Here is a 26,754-nt window from a genome sequence, read left to right as displayed (position 1 = left end):
GCTACAGGATTTACGAGAGCAATTGCTGAATATTGATGAGATCATTCCTGATTCAGAGATGATTACCACTACTCTGAATTCTCTTCCTGAGTCTTATCTCAGCTTTCATACCTCGCTGAGTTTGTCGTTGAGGGGGGGTGCAAATCCTCTCAATTTTCACGAGTTGATAGGATTTCTGTTGCAGGAAGAGCAGACCAGAAAAAACATGGCTTCACGAGCAGGTGAACATGCCATGCTTTCAAAATTCAAGCCTAAAGTAAAGGGACAAGCAAAGACATCAGCAAATCAGCCTTCCAGTGGTTCAGAACAGCCTTCTCAAAAGGCTAAGGGTGATGCAGGTAAGCCCAAGAAGACGGGTATATGTCATTACTACAAAAAGCCAGGTCACTACATTGGAGAATGCAAGAAGAGGCTTGCAAAAGAAAAGAAAAACAGCTCCGGTATGGCTGTTTCAGATTCAGCTCCTCATGCATCTGACAATGAGCAAGCTACAGCCAACTTTGTGGAGCACAACTATGCCTTCTTGTCTTGCATTTCAGACTCTCAGTTGGCTGCTCCGGATATTACAGCCACTTGTAATGATGAATCTTATTCTTCTGACATGCAGTTATGATTCTTCCAAGGATGCATCAGCTTTCAGTGTCAATGAGACACAAAATACATGGTATTTTGATAGCGGTGCCTCAAAGCATATCACTTCCAGAAAGTGTCTTTTCACATCTCTGCATCCACCTCCCGTTGGTAAAAAGGTCACATGTGCCAACAACTCCTCCTATTCAGTTCGTGGTACAGGAGAAGTTGAACTTACAGCCATTGATGGCTCAACATTCAAAATTTCTGATGTCTTGTATATGCCTGGTATCACAAAAAATCTACTTTCAGTGTCCACTCTTAACAGAGTTGGATTTCAGGTCATTTTTGAAGATGACAAGTGTGCAGTCCATGACAGAGAAAATGACTATGCCTTGAGATTGTCTGGCACTTTGTTACGTGATCTTTTTCAGCTTGACATGTATAAGAAAAGACCAGCACATGCTCTTGCAGTTTCCACTCCTACTGCTACTATGCAGAATGCGGAGTTATGGCATGCTAGATATGGACACATGCATTATGGCAGCTTGATGACACTTCAAAAACATGCTATGGTTGATGCATTGTCTCCTCTTGAAACACCTCCTCCACATGCCTGTGAAGGGTGCATTCTTGGTAAAATCAGTAAAAGCTGTTCGAAAATTACAGCTTATACATAGTGATGTCTGTGGTCCCATGAGGACTCCATCATTGGGTAGTCATCTTTACTTTGTCACTTTTATAGGGTTTATGGGCTGAAACGCAAAATCAGAAGTGTTTATGGTTTTCAAACACTTTGCAGCCATGGTTGAAAATCAATCAGGACTCAAGATACAGACATTACGCACAGATAGAGGAGGGGAGAATTTGTCTGCAGATTTTGATGCATTTTTGAAAGACAAGGGCATTGCACATCAGCTTACAGTGAGGCTAACCCCTCAACAAAATGGCAAAGCTGAGAGGAAAAATCGTACTCTTATGGAGATGGATAGATGCATGCTAAAAAGCAAAAGATTGCCTCACCAATTTTGGCTTGAAGGTCTTATGTGTGCCAATTATGTTTTGAATCGGGCTCCCACAAAAGCTTTGAAGATCAAGACTCTCTATGAAGTTTGGCAAGGGAGAAAGCCTTCTGTGGATCATTTTCATGTTTTTGGATGCCTTGCATATGCTCATGTGCCCGTTGAGTTTCGGCATAAGTTGTCTGATAAGGCAATCAAATGCATTTTTGTTGGGTACAGTGCAGAGAGCAAGGGCTACCGTCTCTACAATCATGTCACACGCAAGATTATTGTCAGTAGAGATGTTATATTTTCAAAAAATTCAGCTCACACTCAAGCTGAATTTGATTTGCCTACTTCTTCCGATGATGTCTTTGAGGGATTACTACCCATTGCCTTGGGTTCCCCTGCTGATATATCTGATGCAAATCAAAATTTTCAGATACCTCCACATGCTCCGATTCAGCCACAGGATATCTTACCACCTCCACAAGCAATGGAAGAGGTGGTTCAGCAAGAAATTGCAGATATACATGCAGCAAAAACAGTTCCAAATTGGCTGTTACAAACTCTCAGGGAGAGTAAAATTGATGCTCCATTACCTGGTAGAACTCGGAGTGCAGTAAGGCATGGGGGGGGAGCACTTTCAGTTGAATCAGCTTATGCAGGTACTCTTCTTGATGAGGAGGAGCCTGAGACATTTGAAGAGGCACAGGATAATGTGCATTGGATGAATGCCATGCACAATGAATTGCAGTCCATTCAGAAAAATCAGACATGGGAAGTTGTCGATTTGCCACCAGGTAAACATGCCATAGGTACACGGTGGGTTTTCAAAGTTAAAAGAAAGCCAAATGGGACCATTGATCGGTACAAGGCAAGGCTGGTTGCAAAAGGATATGCTCAGAAAAAGGGCATAGACTATGAGGAGACTTTGCTCCTACATCCAGAATGACAACCATCCGGTCAGTTATAGCCATGGCTGCAAATTTTGAATGGAATGTTCATCAGTTGGACATTAAAACAGCCTTCCTTAATGGAGATTTGTTGGAAGAGGTTTATGTCAAACAACCTCCGGGCTTTGAAATTTCAGGAAATGCACAGTATGCAAGCTGAATAAAGCTTTGTATGGGCTGAAACAAGCCCCACGTGCATGGTATGCCAAAATTCATGCCTTTCTGACCAGCAAGGGGCTGCACAATAGTCCAACTGAAAGCACCCTCTACATCAAGAAGGATGGGGGGGATATTTTAGTCATCATTCTTTATGTAGATGACTTACTGCTCACAGGGTCAAATGAGGATAATATTGCAGATTTTAAAGCTGAATTGCAGACCACTTTTGACATGTCAGATTTGGGGCTGCTACACTTTTATTTGGGGATCGAGTTCACTCAAGAGAAAAGTGGCATCAATGCAAAGACTAGGGTGCTCCTGCAAGCCCTCTCCCTCCCTCCCGCAGCCTCTACCCCCCTAGCTCACCCCCGCCTCGGCCGCCCTCACCCCCTTGCCTCTCCGCCCTCACCCCCTCGCCCCTCCGCCTCACCCCCTCCCCTCGCTTCACCTTGTCCCCTCGCCCCCCCGCCCCTCGCCTCACCCCCGCCCCTCGCTTCACTCCGCCCTCACCCCCTCGCCCCTCCGCCTCACCCCCTTGCCTCTCCGCCCTCTCCGCCCTCACCTCCTCGCCCCTCCGCCTTACCCCCCCTCGCCCCTCCGCCTCACCCCCTCGCTTCGCCCTCCCCCACCCCCTCGCCCCTCCGCCCTCTCCGCCCTCACCCCCTCGCCCCTCCGCCTCACCCCCCCTCGCCCCTCCGCCTCACCCCCTCGCTTCGCCCTCCCCCCGCCCCCCCTCGCTTCGCCCGCCCCCCGCCCCCCTCGCTTCACTCTCCCCCGCCCCTCGCTTCACCCCGCCCCCTCGCTACGCCCGCCCCCCGCCCCTCCCGCCCTTCCGCCCCGCCCCTCCGCCTCGCCTCCTCCCGCCCTTCCGTCCCGCCCCCCCACCCCAGCCGTCCCCCGCCCTCGCCTCCTCTTCACCCCACCCGCCCTCCATCCTCAACCCCCACCCCCGCCACCTCCGCCTCCCAGCTTCCCGCCCTCCGCCCTCTAACCTTCCCGCCCTCCGCCTCCGCCCTCGCCTGCGCCTCCGCTTCCCCCACCCGACTCGCGTCGCCCCGTTTCGCCTTACCCGTCTTCATCACACCTAGGCTCCACCCCCCGCATCTATCCCCCCCTTTTTTTGGGTGGCAGCCTCTTCTTCATCGGAGGTCTCGCAGTTTGTCTTGGCGGTATGGCGGCTCCCTCCCCGGAACCGGAGGCCCAGTCGGACCCTCCCTCTCCAGATGCCTACCGCGTTATCTTCACAGAGCAACAATTGTCTCGGGTTCAGGAGGTTGCCAATGACTTTGCCCTTACCTCTGTCTATGGCAGAGTCATTGGACATTCCCCCTCCAGATCAGCCATCAGGGACTGGCTCCAGTCCACTCTCATGCTAGAGGACAGCCACATTGAGGAGGTGGCCCTTATGGGAAGGGGCATCTTCTGGCTCAAACTCTCCACTGCGAAAGCTGCGAGCAACCTGATTGCTAGTTCCCCCACATCTGTGGATGGAAAGATCATTATGATAGTCCCTTAGTACCGTGGATTCAGTGCAGCGGATTTTGATGCTCGGTTCCGCATACCTCGCCATCCAGTGACGCTAGTTTTTCCAGGCCTTGCTGCTGAGCTGCGGCCGATTGTCAGGGACCTGGGCTCCCACTTTGACTGGGTTATGCATGACACTTTCGCCGACGCGGTTACTACGGCAGGAGCCCCCCGAGTCCGTGTGGCAATGGCGGACCCTGCGACTCTCCCTGCAGTGATTGAGATCGTGACAGATGCCGGCAGCATTACCCAGAGCATGGTAGTCACAAGACAGCCAGGCCAGTGCCTGAGGTGTCACGGCTTTGGGCACCTGGCTGCTATTTGTCCACGATTCTCCAGTTCCTCTCGGGCCCCCCCGCCCCCTCCCCCTCCGCCCCCTCCCCCCCCCCTCCGGGCAGCCACGTCAGGAGGAGCAGAGGCAGCCGGAGTCCGGTCCAAAGTTAGCTGGCGGTTGGACTGAGGTCAGAAGGAAAAGAGGAAAGAATAAGAAGATTTCCGAAAAAGGCAAGGAGGCAGAGGTTTCCCAACCTGCAGCAGCACCTCAGAGACCTGACAGGCAGCCGCCCCAGGGTCCTGGGAGAGCTTCTTCTTCGGCGGTAGCCCGGCCTCCACAGCCTCAGGTCCCCCTCTCTTCCGCTCCCCAGCCCCCTTCCACTCAGTCCCAGCCCCTTTCCCAGTCGCACCCCCCTCTTCCCGACCCGCAGCTTCAGCCCCCGCCGCTTCCTCTTCAGTCTCCTCCTCTTCCTTCTCAGCCCCAGTCCCAGGTGCAGCCCCATCCCCCCCCCGCCTCTCTCAGTTCTCCTGCAGTGTCAGCTGTACCGATGGTTCCTCAGCGGCGGGCAGCCCCCACTCCCCCTCCTCCACCCCCCCGCTAGTCGCCTCCGTGGAGTCTGAGTTGCCTACCCCCCAGCCACCTCCCCCTTCCCCTCCACAGGCAGGACACCCTAAATCTACACCACCACTGGAGCAGTCTTCCCTGTCCGCTAGCCCCTCAGTTGCAGACTCTGGTGGGCCTCAGCTTCAGGAGAGAGAGCTTCCTCGCAACTTTTACAGATCTAGCCCCTGGGACTACTTGGATGTGGCTGACCTTGGGACCTTCCCTGCTTGTCTCGACATCAGTATCTTCCTGCTCCGCAAAGGGGCGGATGGGAAGATCGCAACCTTGGCCTCGAGGGATGGCCCTAGCTTTGCTTTCACATTCCTCAGCGACGGCACCGAGACTTGGACAGACGACTCGGTCTGGAGGCTCTCAGAGAGCAGACGCACGCTCAGGTTTGCTCCTGGATAGGCCCGTCCGGTGGACAGCTTCTCGAGACTCAGTGATCCGAGGGTGACGTGCGCCTGCGGTGGCATTGCGCCGCCAAACGCTTCAGACTGATTGTGATCCTCAGGCCCCCTCTGTCGTGGCCCCTCCCCCAGGATGTCAGAGCCTAGACCCCTCAGAAACTCCGAGCCTTCTACGGGATGACTACTTCAGAGATCTCGAGTTGGCTCGAGAAAGCTTTTGTTCATGGCACCAAAGGCCTCACGCCTTTGCTAAAGGTGTTGAAGAACGGGCAGGACGACCCCGCCTCCCCCTCCAAACCTTCTCATAAGCGTCAGCGCCTCCACTCCGAAATGTCAGCTTCTTCATCGACATCAGCCGCGAGCAGACAATTGTTCGCAGCCTACCAGTCCTCACCATGAGCCTACACCTTGTCTCCTGGAATGTGAACGGGTTTCATTCTTCTGGCACCCGTGGTCCTAGGAAGCTCATCTTGAGACAGGAACTTCAGCCAGCAGTGATTGGTCGCTTGGATATACTTCTGCTCCAGGAGCACAAGCTTTCTGAGGCTCATTCCCGTAGCTGCGGAAAGATTCTCCCTGGACGCTCTCACACTTATTGGGAGCCCTCGATCGGCGCATAGGGAAGGAGTGGCGGTGTCTGTACTTCCGTGTGCGAGCAGTTAGCCCAGGGAGTTTTTGGTCATGGTACATTGATCCCAGGCCGTGCCCTTTGGGTAGGCCTAGAGTTGGAGGGTTCCAGAATAGGAATCCTCAACATCTATGCTCCCACAGACCTCCGATGCAGAGCCACCTTCTGGAGGACACTCACAGGGATTCTCCCAGACATGGATTCCTGGATTGTTGGAGGTGACTTCAACAATCTGGAGACCTTGGAGGACCAGAGTTTACAGGTATGGCTCAGCAGAGCAGTTTGATTGGGACTCCTTTATCTTCGCGACAGGAGGTAGGGACAGCTGGAGAGACCCGTCCTTCCGTCGTTGGCACGGGAGCTTGGACTTCTCGTGGGGCTTCCGCAGGGAAGGTGGCAGACTCCTGGAGAGATTGGATAGATTTTATGTCAGTGATTGGGCCATCAGCAGAGGCGGTCAGGCGGTTATAGTACCAGGGACGACACTTTCCGACCACGCGTCTGTGCTCATATCATTAGACTCGGCAGTTCAGTCCCTTCCTCCCCGTTCGTGCCGGATTCCCGACTCCATCTTCTTGAGGGAGGACGTGCGCAGCAGTATCGGTAGCCTATGGGACAGAGATTGGGGCGAGTGCGTGGATCTGGTTGATTCGGTGGCGCAGGCTTTGCAAGAGTCCGGCCAGATTTGCCAGCTCGCAGCCCTTCAGGTTCGACAGGAGTGGTGGGGCAAAGAGAGAGCTCTTCGTAGGGACCTCGCTTCCATTCAGCGACTCCAGCAGGCAGCCCCGGGCTCGGAGGAGCTTCGGATCCAGGCCCTTCGAGCCAGAGCCCTTCTTGAGGAGACTCTCCAGCGCCGTTCAGAGTTTTCCTATCACGCCTCTCTCTCATTCTGGGCTCGGAAGGGCGACCGGATGTGCAAGGAGTTCTTCAGGACGCATGGCCAGAGAGCAGCAGGTGATCAGCTACGGAGTCTTAGGACAGCGGAGGGGCACATCGTTACTGATCCGGGTGAGGTCTTGGGGTTGGCTACCGACTTCTACAGGACTCTTTTCCAGCAGGAGCAGCTTGCCCCTCGCACTCGACGCTCCCGCGAGGAGGTGTGGAGGCACATTCCAGCCCTGGTTCAGCCCAGCATGCAGGCGACGTTGTTGGCACCGTTCACTACGGACGAGATGTTGGAGGCCTTGATGGCCATCGACGGGCAGAAATGCCCTGGCGAGGATGGGCTTTCTCGCGCTTTCTTCACCTCCTTCTGGGATCAGCTCCATCAGCCCCTCCTAGCAGCCCTCCAGAGGATTTTCAGCAGCGGATATATGCCAGAGAGCCTCTCCTCGGGACTGATTTGCCTCATCCCGAAGGGAGGAGATCGACAGGAGATCCGTCAGTGGCGCCCGATCACCCTCCTCACCACTGCCTACAAAATCCTTGCCAAGATGATCAGCGCCAGAGTTCGGCCTCTACTTCCTGACCTCATTCATGACACTCAGACAGGCTTTGTCCAGGATCGCAGTATCCTGGATAATGTCTTCACCTTCTCAGAGGCGGCGGAGTGGGCTCAGCACAGTGGGTCACATTTAGCCATCCTACTTCTCGACTTTGAGAAGGCCTACGATCGAGTGGACTGGTCCTTCCTGGAGGGTACTTTGGAGCGACTAGGTTTCCCAGCACGATGGATTCAAGGTATTTCAGCGTTATACAGGACAGCTTCTAGCAAGGTCATCATCGGCGGCAGGATGGGAGAGCGATTTCGTTTGGAGAGATCAGTGCGTCAGGGCTGCCCCCTTGCTCCTTACCTGTTTCTCTTCTTCGCCGAGGCTATGACATACTACCTTCGGGCGAGGTCGACCGGGATCCGGGGTGTTCGCCTTCCCATCAGGGAGGACACGGAGCTCCTGGATTCGAAGTATGCAGATGACACAGCACTGTATGTCCAGGATGATGAGATGATGCTGGAGAGGGTGAGGATGGCCCTAGAGGTCTTCTGTTCTCGGCAGCCGGTGCGAAAATCAATTGGAACAAATCAGTTGGTTTTCTCACAAACCCTGGGGCGTGCTCACAGTGGGGGAGGTTTTTGGGTTTCAGGTGGATCCCGCGGGGACAGACAGCTAGATATCTCGGCTTTCAGGTCGGCCTGGATATCACGCCAGCTCAGCAGTTTCTCCCGGTGCTAGATTCCATTCGACGGAAGCTGGCTTTCTGGAGCACTGCTAAGCTCTCTCTTGCAGGTCGTGCTCTGGTAATCAACCAGGTCCTCCTAGCCACAGCTTGGTATGTGTCTTCCTGTTGGTGTTTCTCGAGATCCAGCGTGGCACAGCTTAGGAGGTTGGTCCGGAACTTCCTGTGGTCCGGGGGGGGCAGTCTCAGAGATACCAGAGCCAGGGTTGCCTGGCAGACAGTCATTCTTCCGCAGGCTGAGGGTGGCTTGGGGGTCATCGATCCAGAGCTTCAGAGTCAGGCCCTGCTGGGCAAGTTAGTTATCCGCAGTTTGACCCCGGGGGGGCAAACGTGGAAGATAATACTTCAACAGGGGGTCGGTTCTTGTGTCTCGCGCCGAGGTGGAGAGAGAGTGGCTACCGTCCCTCAAGTGGATCTTCACTTCCGCCCCGCTCACTCAGCCCCGCTCCCCACTCGTTCGTAGCCTCCTCATGGTTTGGAGGCGGCTCCGCCTCAGTCTCATACAGTCCCCTCCTAGCTGTCAGGAGGAGATCGATCGCTAGCCGCTCATCTGGAACGGTCAGGTCAGAGATGCCGAGGGCCTTCAGCTGGGGGAGAGATCACACATCAGGTGGGATGGCTGGATGCGGGGGCCAGCCCGGTCCCTTCGAGTTTGAAGGGACACGTACAAACACTTGGAGACCGCTGCTCTAGCAGTCACAGCTGGAGGTGCCCGTGGAGCTCAGGCGAGACGCACGGAGATAGACGGAGCGATTCCAGCTGATTGGTTGGTTCCACCCGAGATTCAGATCCTCATGCCTGGTGATGACCGTTGGCTGGGACAGTTCACCCCCCGTGGCATCCCACTGGTGGTTGCAAGTCGGATGGACGACACCTCTATTTCCTTCTTCGCGGTTATGGGGGACGGCCGACTCAGGAGAGAGGATGTGCTCATCGACCCCCTACTCCCATGACAGAGGGTTCGGGTCGTAGGCCTCGTGGGGAAGGTTTGGCGGACCGATCCCAGTATAGAGCAGGATCAGCTGCAGTTATGGCGACTCTGGCTCTGGGAGGGGCGGGCCTTGTCAGAGCTTGATTGGGACCCAAGAGAGTGGAGATGACCAGAGATTGTGACAGGTCAGGGGCCGACCTCTTTCTTTGCCTACAGCACGACATTGGGCAGGAGAGGTCTCGGGAGGATGCAGAGCCGCCCTCCCACCCAGCGGCCCAGCTGGTATGCTCAGGGTATCTCCAGGTTATTTTTGCAGGCCTTCTGGAAGGCCTTGTGGGAGAGCTGGCGGCCGCGGAAGATCTCCTACTTCCTTTGGCTTCTCGCCCACAAAGGTCTTCCAGTGGGGAGCTGGTTGCGGCAGGTAGGTCAGGATGGACGTTGTCAGATCTGTCATGAGGACGAGGAGTCACCAAAACATTGCCTGTGGAGCTGCACTCGCGCCTAGGAAGTGTGAAGGTGGACCTTCGGGATCCTTACTCGCGCAGCACTGGAGTTAGGTTTGATCACTTGGGGCGCGTTCTGCTGGTGTAGCACCGCACCTGGTTTTCATCACCTGTTCGAGGCATGTCCGCAGGACCCCACGTTCCTTATCACGAAGGGGACGTGGGGACCGCTCGAGAGCATTCCGCCGCACCTGGCAGAGGCTGGCACAGGATCTCAAGAGAGGCAGCCAGTCTGGGAGATCATTAGCAGCATCGCAGGATGGCACATTTGGACCTCGCGCTGCGCGCAGATCCTCGGTGGCACCTCCCTTTCGACTGCCCAGATCATGACTGACATCTGGAGTGAGATTATACACACCCTCAGAGGCCAGTGGGACTAGATACAGGGAGACTCCCAGGCTGGCCGGGAGAAGCGGAGACGTTTCCTCCGTGATTGGGACACACAGGGCCTCTTCTTTGAGCATACTCCGCAAGGCCTTCAGTGGCGCTACTCACCACCTCTCTGGCTGTTCATTCTGTGAGGGAAAGAGTGAGGGAGTGAAACGATGAAGACAGAGAGAGAGAGGGAGACACAAGAAGTGTGGGTGTGTATTGTGTTTAGCCACACCACAGACTCATAGAGTTTTATTAGGATTAGGGATTCACCCTATGACTGTCTTAAGACAGTCATAGGTGTCATAACTTTAAAAGGGTGGCAATGTGCCTTTACCCCAACAACCTCCCACCTAAAGGCCAATGTGCCTAAAGGGGAGAAAAGAATAAAAATTACAGCAATATACAGTTACTGTATACAAGACCATAAAATAAGAATGGTCTCATCCTAATCCCATGATGTGGCGGCAATGTGCAAACCGCTCTGTAGGCAAGCTCTTAGTGAGAGCAAATCTGCAGGATTATCATCAGTATTGCACCTTCACAAGCTCAAGTCGCTTGTCTTCCAGTACCTCCCTGATGAAATGGTATTTCACATCTATGTGCTTGGTCTTCTGATGAAAGACCGGATTCTTTGCCAACATGATAGCACTCTGACTATCACAATGCAAAACTCGCATATCTCCTGTAGTGCCCAAATCTCCCACCAGCCGAGTAAGCCATATTGCTTCCTTGCAAGCCTCAGTGGCTGCAACATATTCAGCTTCAGTGGTTGACAGTGCAATGCATTTCTGCAACCGAGACACCCATGATATAGCACCTCCTGCAAATGTGAAAATATAACCGGTAGTAGACTTCCGGTTATCTGCATTCCCTGCATAGTCTGAATCTGTAAAACCATGCACCAATGCATCCTGCCTACCATAGCATATGCACATGTCTTTGGTACCCTTGAGATACCTCAAGACGCCTTTCACTGCTTCCCAGTGCCGCTTGCCTGGATTTGCCATATACCTGCTGATGACTCCCACCGCAAAAGCAATATCCGGACGAGTGGCAACCATGGCATACATCAAAGAACCAACTGCAGATGCATACGGAACCTTGGCCATTTCAGCCTTATCATCATCTGATCTGGGGCTGTCCTTACTGCTGAGTTTTAAATGTGGAGGCAACGGGGTACTAATAGACTTCCCCCCCTCCATTTTAAACCTCTGCAGTACTTTGCCAATGTACTCCTTCTGTGACAGAAACAAAAGTCCTTTGGACCTGTCACGAATAATCCGCATACCAAGAATATGGTTTGCATCACCCAAGTCTTTCATGTCAAAAGATTTATGCAGTTGCTTCTTCAAAGCACTAATCTCTTGCTGAGATTTGCTGGCAATCAGCATGTCATCCACATATAGAATGAGTAGCATTAAACTGCCATCCTTTGCCCGTTTGGTGTACAAGCAGTGATCGGTCTCACACCTATGATACCCTTGGGACTACATGAAGGCATCAAACTTCTTGTACCATTCTCTTGGCGCCTGCTTGAGTCCATACAAGCTCCTCTTGAGCTTACACACAAGCTGCTCTTTCCCTTTAACAGCATATCCCTCTGGCTGACTCATGTAGATCTCATCATGGAGATCTCCGTGAAGACAAGCAGTCTTCACATCCATCTGACATAAATCCATGTCCTCATGAGCAACAAGAGCTAACACTGCTCTCAAAGTAGTCATTTTGACTACAGGGGAAAAGATCTCATCAAAGTCAATGCCCTTCTCCTGCTTAAATCCCTTGGCAACCAATCTGGCCTTATACCTCGGTAAAGCATTTGAATCCACTTTGACTTTGTAAACCCACTTGCATGGCAAAACCTTTCTGCCTGCAGGTAGCTGCACCAAGTCCCATGTATCATTTTGAAGTAGGGAGTCCATTTCTGACTGCATGGCTTTCTCCCACTTCCTTTTCTCTGTTCTTCCCATAGCTTCCTTGAAGCTGGAAGGCTCACCACAATCTGTCAGCATGATAAAATCAGCCACATTATTGGCTCCTGGAACAAACCTGTTAGGAGGCCGTTGTACACGGGTGCTCCTCCTAACAAAATGTTCCGGATTAGGCTGCTGTCTAGCCTGTTCGTCATGCATGACGGGTGGCTGTACCACCATATTTGGCTGTTCTACAGCGCCATTTGCTGGCATATCCAGTGGTGCATCATTGGCAAAATTGTCTGGCTGATTTTCAGCCTGTATACCCTCTTGAACAGGGTTATCTACAGCAGCCTGCTGCTGCATATTAATGGGCATTCTTTGCTGTCCGACATCATCATAAACAACCCTCCTGTATTCCACAGGTTGCACGGGTTCTTTGTGTACACTATCCTCTTTAAAGATGACGTCATTGCTGCGTATAATCTTCCGTTTGACGGGATCCCATAACCTGTACCCCATTTCACCTTCGTCACCGTAACCCATGAAGATGCATCTGAAAGACTTTGGCTCCAGTTTGGTGCGCAGTTCTTTGCGTATAGCACTCGCAGCCAAACACACGTAAGTGCTTATATGAAGGTGGCTTGCCAGACCACGCCTCCTCTGGCACTTTCAACTCCAAAGCCTTATTCGGCGACCTGTTAATTAGGTGAACTGCTATTTGCACGGCTTCTGCCCAAAAGCCATGGGGCAATGCAGCATAAGACAACATACATCGAACTTTCTCCTGAATAGTTCGATTCATCCGCTCACTCACACCATTTTGAGATGCATTATGAGGGGCTGTGAGTTCCTGTTTAATGCCCTTAGCTTCGCAAAACTGTACAAAAGCATGTGACACATACTCACCCCCATTATCGGATCTGAGGCATTTCAGCCTGCGTCCTGTCCGATTCTCAACCTGAGCGACAAACTTCTTGAAAGCATCTAAGGCATCGCTCTTATGCTTCAAGAAATAGACCCACACTCTTCGTGTGGCATCATCAATAAAAGTAATGAAATACTTTGCACCCCCTAGTGATAGCTGTGGCATCTCACACAAATCAGTGTGCACTAGATCAAGCGGTGCTCTATTCTGGGGAGTTCTCCTCTTATGAGGAGTCATAGAATGCTTGCCAAATATGCAATGATCACAAGTAGGCAAATTTGAAAATGAAAGAGACGGCAGATAACCCAAACGTGACAGTTCTTGCATTCCTTTAACGGACATGTGTCCCAACCGGCTATGCCACAATGAAACCTTTAACAGCTCGGTTATGGCAACAACATGATTACCTACACTGGAAACATAAAGAGGGTACAAGGTATCACTCTTATAACCCTCAGCCACTACACCCTGTCCATCAGTAATCACCCATTTGGAATCCCCAAATGTGGTGTGGTAACCACTGTCATCCAACAAGCCAGTGCTAATCAGATTTTTCTTGATTTGCGGCACATGGCGAACACCATCAAGCATAAATATGCGTCCATCAGGGAATACTATCTATATACTGCCAATCCCTGCAATCTGACATGCATAGTTGTTCCCAAGGTGAACAACTCCATGAGTACCTGTGTAGGAAGTAAACCACTCCCTATGAGGAGTAACATGAAAAGAAGCACCTGAATCCAAGAGCCAGGTGTGCATGTCATGGCCATCAATAACCAATGTATGTGCAATTACAGCAGAAGAGCATAAAACATCATGTCTGTCACTGTCACTGTCCTCTGCTGCAACATTCACTGCATCCAAGTCATCTACCTTTGCCTTTGCTTCCACTGCCTGCATCCTTTGTCTCAGCCTTCTTGGCTTTCTGATCCCGTATAAACTTGAAGCACTTAGACTTCACATGTCCCTTCTTGCCACAGTAAAAGCATTCAATATCCTTTTTGCCACGGGAATGACTGCGGGATTTGGACTTGCCAGCAGATCTCCCCTTCTGCTGAGTCCTACCTCTTTCCTGTACCTGCAAAGCATTGGAAGACTTGCTGCCCGCATTATTTTTCCTGCTCATCTCCTCCATGAGGAGAGAGCTCTCCACATCAGCATACATAAGAGTGACATTTGAATTAGACAGGGTGGTCTTGAAAGTGTCCCAACTCTCAGGGAGGGTACACAACAAGAAAGTAGCCTTGAACTCCTCATCAAGGTTCAATCCCTGTGCAACAAGCTGTGTAAAGATGGCATTGAACTCACTCAAGTGTGAGCTCATAGCTGTACCTTCCTTCATGCGAAGGTCTACAAGCTTTTTCAACCAATAAACCTTACTGGCTGAACTCTTTTGGGCATACAACACTCTTCTAGCCTCTGCCATAGGCCATAAGAGGTCTTTTCAGCCTGAACATTGAACACAAGAGAATCACTGAGAGTAAGCATGATAGCAGCCCTAGCGGACAAATCAAGCTCCTCCCACTCATCATCTGACATCCCAGATGGCTTGACACCCTTCACCCTTATGGGCTTAGAAATCTTCTTTAGCAGAAGTACATTCAAACACTGTTCTGCCCATAATGCATAATTGTGTGCCCCTTCCAATTTCTTTATGTTCAGAATTGAAGATTCACTTCCCCCTGATGCCATATCAGATAAGGAAAGTACCTGACTCCCTGTAAGTCAAAAAATGACTAAATAAAATTCTGATTTCTCAGAAAACCTGCTCTATCAAGAGCCAGGAGCACTCACAATAGTGCTGTTTTTTACTGTCAAAAAATCTGCAGCAAAACAGAAAATTTTCCCTCCAGTCACTATACCTTCTGACACACTGTACCGTGCTCAAATAGGCATGAAACAGTAACTTCAGAATGCTGCAGCTGTTCCACAAGTGCTTTATCAGTGCATCATCAACTGACGAAGCACAAAACACTGCTGTCCTGGACACTTCTCCCACCTCAGATGAGGTATTGCACTGATTTTATATGCATAAACCACTTGTCATACACTGTTTTGTCCACTGAAAAAGGCTCCAAACACCTCAGCCTGTCACAAAACCTGCAACAAAGTATGGGACAAATCCCAAACAATCACCCTTCTGCCAAGGGGATAAAAGGCATCTGAAGTTCTCAAACAGTAACTCAAGTGCTCACAAGCAAAATCTGGGCAAAAGCCCCTTGATTTGACACCTGTACCAAGTGAAAAACACCCTCAACACTGAGGTAGCATACAAAATACAGCGCTCTCCTGGCACTATCACCTGACAATGTAATGCATAAACGGCCCTGTGTACACAATAACAACACAGATCCCAACGTACAAGCACTGAAGAGAAAATCTTTTGAGCACTGTCAACGATGGACAGTTAGGGACCGAGTAAACTCGATGCGCCCTGGCCAAGCGTGGCTCAACTGAGATTTTCAAAGTGTCGTACACAAAATGTGACCTGCAAGAAATGTCACTGAATACACTACGGAAACAAGACCAATGTGGGCACCCTGGCTCCACACTGCCTCAAGGCATACACTGCATACACTTCCAGGCAAAAGCCCTATGAAATTGTCACCCGAAAACTGAGATTTGCACTCAGCAAAAGCATAAAAGCCCTCTGCAAAATCAAGGCATCTGACCTTCCAGAAACAAAATAACTGTGCAACCACCACACACTGTGGCACTAGTCACCTCAAGCACGAGGGACACGAGTGTACTTGCTGTACCTCAAACACACAGTTTTAGAACTGAACAAAGTCCGGGAATGAAGAGCAGAGTGCTCTCTCTTTTCCTTCTTCCCCAAAACAAAATTTATGTGCCTGCTGTACCTCCTGTACCTGCGCAGGGTACCTGCTGTACCCTATACCTGCGAGGGCACGAAATCCAAAAAAAAAATTCGACCTGTACCTCCTGTCGCAGCGTCCGTACGACGGCGGCCGTACGGTACGACTGCCTGTACGGCATCCGTACAGTCGATACGGATGGCCGTACCTGTCCGTACGAGGGGCTGCACGCAGCTGGTGCTGCGCGCTGCGCGCGCCTGGTAGGCTGCGGCCGCCGATGCTGTGCGGTGCGCAGCTAGCAGCAGCTAGCTGCTGCTGCAGCTGTGGCTGCGTGCGCGCCTGCTGCGCGTGGCGGGTCGCACACCTGCTGCACGTGGCGGCGCCCCAGCTTGCTGCTGCTGCGCCCTGGCCTAGCCGTTGCTACCCTGCTCGCGCGCCGCGTCCTGCTGAGGGCACGAGGCCCGAGGGGAGAGGTAGAGTGAGGGGTAGACCGGAGAGAGGGGGAGAGGTAGAGGCTCTGATACCACTTGTGAGGGAAAGAGTGAGGGAGTGGAACGATGAAGAAAGAGAGAGAGAGGGAGACACAAGAAGTGTGGGTGTGTATTGTGTTTAGCCACACCACAAACTCATAGAGTTTTATTAGGATTAGGGATTCACCCTATGACTGTCTTAAGACAGTCATAGGTGTCATAACTTTAAAAGGGTGACAATGTGCCTTTACCCCAACACATTCACACTCGCCTGATCCCTCCGTGAGAGAGAGATTTACTTTTTTGTTACCTTTTTGGGCTGCGTCCGATTTGTGAACGCAGCCCCGTCAGTTGCAAAGCTGACCTCATGTATCTTGTTTTCAAAGTAATATAATTAGCACTGTTTTTTTGGCAAAAAAAAGAGAAAAGTGGCATCGTTATGTCTCAATCCAAGTATGTGCAAAAACTCTTAGACAGATTCAACATGCAGGATTGTAAGCCCAGCCGGGGGACTGAAGCTTACAATGCATGATGCAGGTGAATCAATTGATGTCACACTCTACAGTCAGGCTATTGGATGCCTCATTTATCTCTGCAATACACGACCTGATATTCAGTTTGCAGTTTCTCAGGTGAGCAGATATATGCACAGCCCAAAGACTATGCATTGGCAGGCTGTAAAACGCATCTTCCGTTACTTGCAAGGTACCAAGTCTTTTGGCTTGATGTTTCCCAGGGGGGTGACTTGCAGATGCATGCTTACAGTGACTCAGATTGGGCTGGAGACTATGACACTAGGCAGTCCACAAGTGGCAATTGTTTCTTTTTGGGCAAAGCTTGTATTTCTTGGTTGAGCAAGAAACAGTCTACAGTGGCTACCTCCTCATGTGAAGCTGAGTACAGGGCAGCTTTCACAGCGACAGTTGAATGTGTTTGGCTGCGTCGTTTATTTGCTGATCTTCATCTTTCATTGAAGGGTCCTTCTCCAATTCTCACTGATAGTCAGAGTGCTATTGCAGTGGCAAAGAATCCTGTGTTTCATGCTCGCACGAAGCACATTGAGGTTCACTATCACTACGTCAGAGAGAAGTTGCATGCAGGAGAGATCAGTATGATCTATGTGTCCCCTTCTATATTGCTTTGTGATTGAGGTGATGAATTGTTTCTTCTGTTCGCAAACATAGATTATTGGATTTTGTCTTCGTTATTTCGTTGGATTTTGTCTTCTCATTTGAAATGACGAACTTCTTGACAACACACTTGTGGATGGCATAGCTGTGTTGCTTGGGGCCGCCCTAAATAACTTTTGTTACTTCAAAGTAGCGTTGGAGGACTTTTGTCTAGTAGAAGGAGCACTCATCAATTGAACAAGCCATTTGGATTTTAGGTCAGTGATGTAGACATGCCAAGATGGGAAGGTGACCTTGACTACAGATGAATAGAGAGAGGCACTACCAAAAAAACTTGGGTCGTCAGGGAGTAGTAAAATTTATCTCCCCCTCCCATGAGTTTTCTCTAGTTCAGGAGAATGTTAGAAGGAAGCTACATCGTTGGAGTTCCACCACCTTGGACCTAGTCTCTAGAGCCCTTGTGGTAAACAAGGTTTTGTGAGCCTCTTCTTGGTAGATTACTTCTATTGGTGCTTTTCATGTTCTTAGACTAATCAACTAAAAAAATTTGTATGAAACTGTGAGTTGGAGAGTGAGAGCAAAGTGTGTGAGCAGGAGAGCAAGAGAGTAGGAGAGTGAGAGCTGAAAGCAATAGTTGCAATAGAAGAGTGTGCAACAACTGAAGAGTGGGATAGGTTTTGTCTAAGTGACAAAACCTTATCCTTCACTAACCGTAGTTAGTAAACTAACTGTGGTTAGGGGGAAAAACCTCTAAAATGAGGGAAAAGTACCCCTAACCTACTTATTACATTACATTGGTCACTGCTAAATTATAACAATAATTCTAACACCCCCCTGCAGTGCCAATGTCATGTACAAGGAAATGATCAATCACCAAAAGGAGATAAGTTCAGGGCACTGCGAAATGCCTCAAACTTTTCACATGGAAGTGCTTTGGTGAACATGTCTACAACATTGTCATGTGTTGGCAAGCAAGAAACGATCTGAAAACGGTCCCCTCTTCCACTCAATGTGAGGACTCTACTCGAGCCTTCGGGAAGTCAAACAAGAAGGGAAATTCAGGACAATTAGCCTGGAAACAAAAAGGTGCAGGAGAAGGAGAAGGCCAAGAGAAATCCCTCCAAAGAGAAAAGACAGCGCAGCTTGAAAGGTTTCACGAGAATTGAGCTTATGTTGCAAGAAGGGAGGGAAAATTATGATATGGATTCTGATGAAGATGAAGAGCACTTCAAGAGGAATGGGAAAAGAGAGGTCCCATTGTACCTAAGAAGCTAAAGTTTTATGGGAGGAACTATACATTGATCCCATCCAAGGGTTAGGATACTTCAAGGGAGCTTGATGATCAGCTTGTGTTCACAACACATGGACCGAATCAAATTGGAAGAGAAACATGTTCATATGACGAATTATAATGGGTATCATAAGCTAGAAACTCTACTTGGATGGTTACAGATCCTACACGTGCTTCGCACAAGAGGAGTTCCTACGATATGGCGAGACTATATTTTGCCACTCTTACTTTAAGGTTCAGCAGCCTTATGGCATAAAGCACTTGCATCGCAAAGTATGGCTTCAAGAACTTGGGATAGATTTAAAATCCAGCTTAAAGAGCACTTCTTATCTCCCCATTTTGAAAGAGAGATGTTCATGAATTGGGATAATTTCAGACAAAGAATAGAAGAGTCGGTGAGACATTACACAAACAGGTTCAGGACCACTTTGCTGAAAGTGCAAACATTCCACTCTGTAACTCAGCAAGAACAGTCCCAAAAATATCGAAGTGGACTGTCAAGGATCATACACCGGGAGATTGATGATATAAATTTGCCGAAAACATTTACTTTGGCAAATAGGAATCTCTGAGACAGGAGGTATGAAAAGAAAAAAATAGACCTCCATCTCAAAAGAAGAGGGACAGGTTTCGGTGAGACTGAGGGACAGGTTTCGGCCGAATAAACCGAGATTCTTTCCAAGTAGTAAACCAAGTCCCCAACTTCACAAGAGGCAAGAAAATAGAACAACAAAGTAATTCAGCCCCACCATACAAGTGGATTGATAGGGAGATGGTGCAAAAATATAGGAAAGAAGGTTTGTGCATCAGACTTGACGGGGCTCATAAATCTTTGAATTGTCCATTCCATAAAATTGAAGGAATATCCCAACAAAACAAGAGGCTGAAAAGGGAAGGCACAGGTGAAGGAGATGCATGAGGATGTGAAGGAGAATGATCCAGCCCACACTCTTCTAAAGCCTTGGGGGAGGTGTTGGTCACGAACCAGCCCCATAACCTGATAGGGATCTTGCAAGGAGTGCTACTACAGCTTTTAGATTATTCACTTGTTCTCAGTGAGAGCAAGCTGAGAGTTCCTTTGCAGCGGTACTTGGATCATTTGGGTTTTTTAGTAGGTCCGTTGGCTGATGTGGATGTCATTTTGGGAGAATCGTGGCATTATCAAACTCAGCTAGCGTATGATTGTCAAGAGAAGACGGTGTCACTTTCAAAATCCGGGACGTGGCATCACTATTACAGCCAGAGTCACAAGGAGTCTTATTCCTATGGTGAGCCATGTCCACGTACTGAGAGTTTTAAGAATGCTATTTATTCTTACTTGATTAATGAGATCGAATCAGATAAGGAAAGGAATGAGGATAGCTTGACTACAAAGAGGAGACAACATTTAGAGCACCATCATGATTGCTTTCCAAGGGATTTGCTTAACATTTTACCACTTAAGAGGCCCGAGGACTTATCCACATTTTAAGGGAAAAGCACAAGACAAGTAGCACCCCATTTAATGAAGGACCCACCTAGAGTTAGAAGCACTAAAGGTGCCTTCCTTCATGGAGAAAAGCACATAGAAAGCCCATGTTTTTGAAAAAGCCTAGCTTTCTAGGAGAAATTGCCTATTCTAGGAAAGAAAGCAGGCCCAGCTTTTAGAAAGCACATGCTTTCTAGCCGGCTTCTCTAGTCAAAAATATAGGGCCTCTAGGCTCTTAATAGTATTGAGAATTGTACCCTTGTACAAAGAGATTTCTATCCGGTCTAGTATTGGTGAGGTAAAGCAAACTCCCCACCATGCGTCGATACAGTGATGAATCAACCGGCTGAGATGGATCATGCACACTCAGCTTCAGACCAGCTTCCATGGGAGTCACTGCTACTTTGCAATCTTCCATCTAAAAGCGTTTGAGTAGCTTTCTGCAATATTTCTCTTGTGAGATAAAGATACAGCTCTTTCCTTGCTTCACCTCAATCCCAAAAAAGTAATGAAGTATGCCTAGGTCCGTCATCTCGAACTCCTCCATGAGAAGTCCCTTGACCTGAGCAATCTTCTTCGTATGATCCCCTGTAATGATGAGGTCATCGACATATAGGATCAATACCAGCCGCAAATCCCCCTCTGTGTCGAGATAAAGATTTGCTTCTGATGGACTCCGCTAAAACCCAGTCTTCTGAAAGAAAACAAATTAAGGGGCTTTGACCGAGGGTCAAGGTGCCAAATCAAAGCTCTCCCACCGGAGTCGAAATAACTTGGTTGACCGGAGTCAGCCCTCCTTGGCTAAAGCCAAAACTTCTTGGCCGAAGCCAACACTCTCTAACTGAAGTCAGCTCTGAATTGTTCTCGTTAACCGTAGTCAACCCTCTTGGCCTAAACCAAGTCTCCCTAACCAAGGTTAGGCTTACTTAAGCGGAGTTAAGTATCTTTGACCAATGGGAAAATATCTCTTTGATCAAAAAAACTTAATGAGTTGCATGACACATGACGCCTGATACTTGATACATGAGTTATTTGAACATAAAATTCAACAAAAAAACTTTAATTTTAGAGTTTACAAGCACTTTGTCCTTGGCATGAATCAATAGGTTGTGGGATATCACTCCCTTGAGGTACAATAACATGCTGCATGAATTGTGAGTAAATTTTGCAATGCTACACAACTTCACACATATTCATGATTCTTTTTCTTTCTCCCTACTAGTTTTTTAGTTTATCTACAATCACTAGTGGACTTGTTACCAGAATCTTCCTCTTCACGAAGGTCATTCTTGTTCAATAGTACCATATATAGTGCCCAGTAGTCTCATACGATATATAACTTGGAAACTAGAAGACTTGTTTAATTAACAATACATGGGTCTACCGAATGAAAGCAAAGAGTCATGGAAGTACCATACCTTTATTTTTGAATGTTTCGTATGGTACCAATATCAATATACATACTGTATGGAAAAAAAGTATGAGTACATTTGGGGGGGCTCCCTTCGTATATTATTATTATTTTTTCCAAGGGGGATGGAGGAGGGATAGGAAGATGAGGAGGATATACGCCTACAATCAACAAACTAGTATTTATCGTAGTTGAAGTATTTCATGCTAAACATTGAGACAAGAGAGTTCAAGGTTGAGACTTAAAAGTGATAACTAGTTATTGGCTTTTCTATCATAAAAAGCGGATCCGATTTCCATGACTTTATGGATGGCAATAAGAGCGAGTGGCAACAAGAATGAGTAGCAAGAAGATGAAAGATATGGTGGCAAGCAAGCACGGGCAGCACAGCCCACAAGAGGGCTGTGTAGGCCGAAGGAAAGGGCGGCCCCTTGGAAGTTTCTAATTACCACAAATGAGATAATGTCAAAGCATGATCCACCTAGGACATAGATCCAACTACCACTCTTAAATTTATTATTAAGCCTAATCGACAATCGCCACAAGGGCGAATTAGTAAACTAATCCATACTTCATCATTATTTTCTCACCACCCTCGGACAAACGAAAACTTCTCGAATCTCAAGCTTAACTCTTACAAGGCTTTGGTTAGAATATCTACCACATGGGTGTGTTCATTGCTTTCGCTCGAAAGGGCCATCACCATGGACGTTTCTTTTCGCCCTTAGCATGCTCAAACCCATCTACCAAATCATCATTCTCGCCATCAGATATCTGAAGCATATGTTAGTGCATCTTTGCACAATTCAACAGATATACTACAAAAAAATATGCGACGCACCATATCTTTTTGCCAATCCCCAGTAAGGTTTTTCTTAGAATACCACACAATTCCAAGAGCTATATTTGCACGAGCAAGCTTGGTAATTTCAAAATCCAACTTCTCCACATAGGCTTGGATATGTAATTCTAACCATGTAACTCTTTGGTCCCACACATCTGTTGGACCTACATCTACAATCCCAACCATATAAGCATAGTCAATGGATAAGTTTGAAGTTTCAATCTTTCCATTTGGATTTAATATCATTGTCTGATGATGTTCTCAATCAAACAACACTATGACATTATGTTTGACCACTTGCCACTTCATTTTTATTAATTCCATTTTACAAAGTTTCACTTGTTTGTCTTGATAAGATATTATCAAGTGTACACACAATAAAATAGTTTCTAACCTATGAGAGGATCCCACTAGCCAGATCAAAAGCAGCTAAAGGCATCCAAGCATAGTTCTTTTTTCTCGCTTTTTCTTTCGGCTCTAGAATCAAAAAAGATTTTGACAAAGCCTAACGCTCCCATAGTGAACACTTCTCTTTTTATCCCATAGTGGTACTGGAAAACACAACCAGTTTCCTAGCCTGCTTGGCCTCATTACTGGTTGATTGCCAACTTGCACTTTAAGACGGGTTTCTTTGGGTAACTCACACTGAGATGTAGGATGCACAAAACCACTTATTCTACCTCTTACAACACTAACAAGCATGTTGGCATACTTGACTCTCACTTCCATTTTAATCCAAGTGTTAAAGTCAAAGGTATAATCTTTAACTTAAACAAACAGCAGTAATGGATCAAAGACCTTCGTCCCTCAACATACACGATCATGGTGTTTCCTTTCAATAAGGCTTTGAGCATCTAGCATGATTCTACAGTTTAATCAAATATGTTTCTAGAAACCATCCTTGGCTAATTAGCTTGTATAGCCACACATTTGTGCCCTTGACAATGTTTAGGGTATGTACATATTATTTTGAGCCTAAGGCCCCATTCTACTTTGCAGGTAACTGGCTGTAATACCATTCCCCTCAAAGCTGGATCACAACCATAAAGTTTGAAAGAAAAAGTTATGTTAGGCTAATTACAAAAAAGAGGAAACGTATAATAGATGTTGAATTGACTCGCTGTAATGATTGAAAAGTCTTTACAACACTCTATGCCTTAAGAATCCTCCCCAAAGCAGAGTAAAAGACTTACTGCAATTACTAAACAATCATTTCTTCGTTTTACCTGGATAAGCAGAGGAACAAGATCAGAATCTGACATGCTTGCATCAAGACACTCATCCATACGTAGCCGGACCCCATCATATGACATCAATCTGCATTGGAAATAAAATCTATGACTAGTAGAGAATAAGGAACTTCGTGACAATTGCACCCGAGCCCTTTGTTTATTTATTTGCATTCCTGCATTTACTGCTCATATTAAGCCTGCAGGATAAGCCCATTCGCAAAAAGGGAAAAAGGGTATGTAGTTAACTTTATTTGACACTAGAGAACATGTCATTTACCATCCTCAAATCAAATACAACGAGGGACATAAGTGATTCCAGAACCGCTTAAAGACTTACTTATAACACAAAACAGAGATCTGACAGACTAGCAGGAATTGTTTCTTCATTTCTGTGCAATAATTTGAATTGCAGATAATGATCCCGCAGGTAAGCAAGTTTTCTTTACAAATAATTGCTCTTTTGTTAGATATTGTTAATCACTCTGCATACATCTGCCACACTATTTATAGCTAAAGTGGTTCACCTGAACGATGAGATTTATGACAGCAGCTTATCTTCGATCTCCATTGAACCATAAAAAATCTGGGGTTAAAAGAGTCCATCTGCCTCCTACTATTTGTATATGTATCCTCTGTTATTTCTACCTAGTTTCTCTTCCGGCAGGTAAAGAACTGTTCAAGCTCCATTGTCTGAACTGAGTCCAACATCACTTTAGTGAGGTTGATTGATAGCCTAATTGGGTCCACCATCATTGGCTGTGGTGTCACCTCCACTTCCCTTTTGCTGTCTTCCAAAAGAACTAGGATTTTTGAAATTTGTCCTCCCTTGCTCATGCAGATTAAGATGATGTTTTCTGATACCTTCCCTGCTGATCCAAGGTAGTATACGTATGAAATCTTGCATCTTATGAGGTGATTATGTTTCGAAATTCTGCATAATTGTCCCTGGCACATTTCATACTCAACCTCTACCCAAATGGATGGCCTCTATACTGGTGTCACTAGAGCCAACAAAAGAAAGAAAGAAATATCATTTAGTCTTCAAAAGACTGAAGGGTCTTTGAGACTTAAAAAACCCAGATCGAATAAAAGCCAAGGGGTTGGACGCACTAAAGCAGGCATCCACCACACCCACAGCTGATGTCTGAGATGAGAAAATAAGTAGAGCGATACACCGCGCCCACTATCAGAGAGTACACAAATGCAAATGGCAAAAGGGAGAGAGATCCCTGTCAACATCCGATCAGCTGACCATCCGAGTGATGGGACCTGTGTATGCTGTCTGTGGGACCAACTCCGCCAGTGGGCTGAGGATAGAAGAGATGATCTCTGCCGAAAGTGGCTCTGGATCTGGTGAGGGCTGGTGCCATGGAGGAAGGAAATCAGTAATAGAGCGCTGCTGGTGTTCGTACTGGCCATTCTGTCTGGGCCCCTGTCTCCTCTGTAACCTCCAGAGGTAGCCCGTCCTCTGACAAGCGCTACCGTCACTCCAATGGTCTGTAACCCCAAGTTAAATCATCAGTAATAGAGCGCTGCTGATGCTCATACTGATCAGTCTGTCTGGGCCCCTCTCCTCCTCTGTAACCTCCGGAGGTAGTGCATCTGACAAGCACTACCATCACTCCAATGTCTGTCACCCAAGTCAAATCATCACTCTCACAGTCCATAGGCCTTTTAAATTTGACATTTTGATCTCGCTTGATCTTATCAAGCTCCCACTCTACTCCCCTCATATCAATTCACCAACAGCAACATCCATTCTCCTCACCTCATGAATCAGCAAATCAAGGGCACCTTTCAGGTCATGATGGCATCTAGACCCTATCAAAGTGTAGAGCTCTACTAGTCTTGAAAAAAAGTAAAAAGCAGCAGCTGAAATAGAGAGCAGGTCACTTACCCTTCACCATGCCCAAAAAGAAGCTCTCATGCCACTTGTAAAGGAAGCCCACCAAACCAACAAGAGAAGAAGAAGAGAGGGGGCAGAGGGAGAAAAGAGGAAGAGATGTAACGGGCAAGAAGACTGCATCACCTCTCACTAAATGTACCCATAGCAGCAATCTTGCTGTCCAAGAGGCAGCCACACATGGCTCTCAATCTGCCCATGTGAAGGCCTCTAGTACTGCCCACATGGCCTTGGGATCCCCAAACCTTATCATATGTGCGGGCATCAAACCCCTATGTACTCCACGTTAGGGGCTCACAAGCTTTGACCCTCATACTATTCCAGAAAGATATCTGGATTGACACGCGAGCATGCCCAAACTAACCTTTGAATACAAAACTAACTGTCTCAACCTTATGACAATCACCCACAAGGTTGAAAACCATATAGTTGCATAGCAGGCACTACGTACAATGACATATCTACAGACATCAGCAGCACACACCAACAGTAAAATATAAGCACATGCTCTCAAACATATATATGCGCTCACACCCACACACAGAGAATATCTTTAAAGATCAGGAAATGCAGATATTACCAGTACATGTAGAATTTTGTGGTCCTGTATACATTTTGCAAATGCAGTTGAGCACTGCTTCTGAATGTACCGTTTCTTTTCAGAGGTGGAGGCACACAAGCGTCGAGTGTAAAGGTGTTTAATTCAGAGGCAGCCTACGGTATATCAGCAGGTTGTCTGGCGGATGCAAAGGCAAAATCGCCTGCCTCCTTTTCAACAGAAGTGAAACCAAGGGCAGGGATTGTGGAGACAAGAAGCATGGCCACAGAAGCATCAACCGAGGACTGCCCATGGTATGAATTTCCCTTCTTGAATATCCTTGAGGCAGAGTGAAAGGGAGCACGATTAATGAACATATAAACGAACAACAACTTAATAGGCAGTAAATGGGAAAGAGACTTAGAGATGCAAACAAGCTAAAGAGACCTCAGATAATCGTGAAAAGAAGAACAAACTGAGTGGGCTTTGTCTTTTGGGTGGTTTTGTTTTTGCCACTATGACAGCTTTGATTAGCTGACTCTCTCCCTTTTGAGTGCCAATTTACAGCGGTTTAGAACAAGAAGGGTGTTGATCATATAGGTTAGGTGTCAGCAAGAGCTTTTGTTAGCAATTACAGTATCCACTCTCCTTTTTGGCAAGCTATGCCATGTTAAGTAATGTCATTCCTTCTGGTCTGA

At 48.0% G+C, this 26,754-nt stretch overlaps 1 protein-coding gene across 2 annotated transcripts in view; it reads right to left on the bottom strand.

Moving 5' to 3' along the window:
- Positions 1–23,707, bottom strand: part of LOC147899335 (replication factor C subunit 1-like) — a 31,726-nt gene extending 8,019 nt beyond the window's left edge. The window contains exons 1-2 of one of the 2 annotated variants that reach the window (XR_015541466.1): positions 23,610–23,707; positions 23,288–23,413 (exon numbers count right to left, since the gene is read on the bottom strand). Coding sequence is in view for 1 of the 2 variants with exons in the window: in XM_087378669.1 (XP_087234795.1) it covers positions 23,610–23,669 (60 nt within the window). In the remaining variant the exon portion in view is untranslated. Of the gene's footprint in view, positions 1–23,287; positions 23,414–23,609 lie in introns of those variants that run through there. The other variant, XM_087378669.1, reaches the window with a different exon arrangement.
- Between the last annotated feature and the right edge of the window lie 3,047 nt (positions 23,708–26,754).

This window comes from Dipteris shenzhenensis, chromosome 8, assembly GCF_047967505.1.
Source record: "Dipteris shenzhenensis isolate YYH24624 ecotype China chromosome 8, Dip_SZ_1.0, whole genome shotgun sequence".
Classification (NCBI taxonomy): Eukaryota; Viridiplantae; Streptophyta; class Polypodiopsida; order Gleicheniales; family Dipteridaceae; genus Dipteris; species Dipteris shenzhenensis.
Note: the sequence above shows the minus strand (reverse complement) of the source record. Positions and strands in the feature narration are given on the sequence as shown.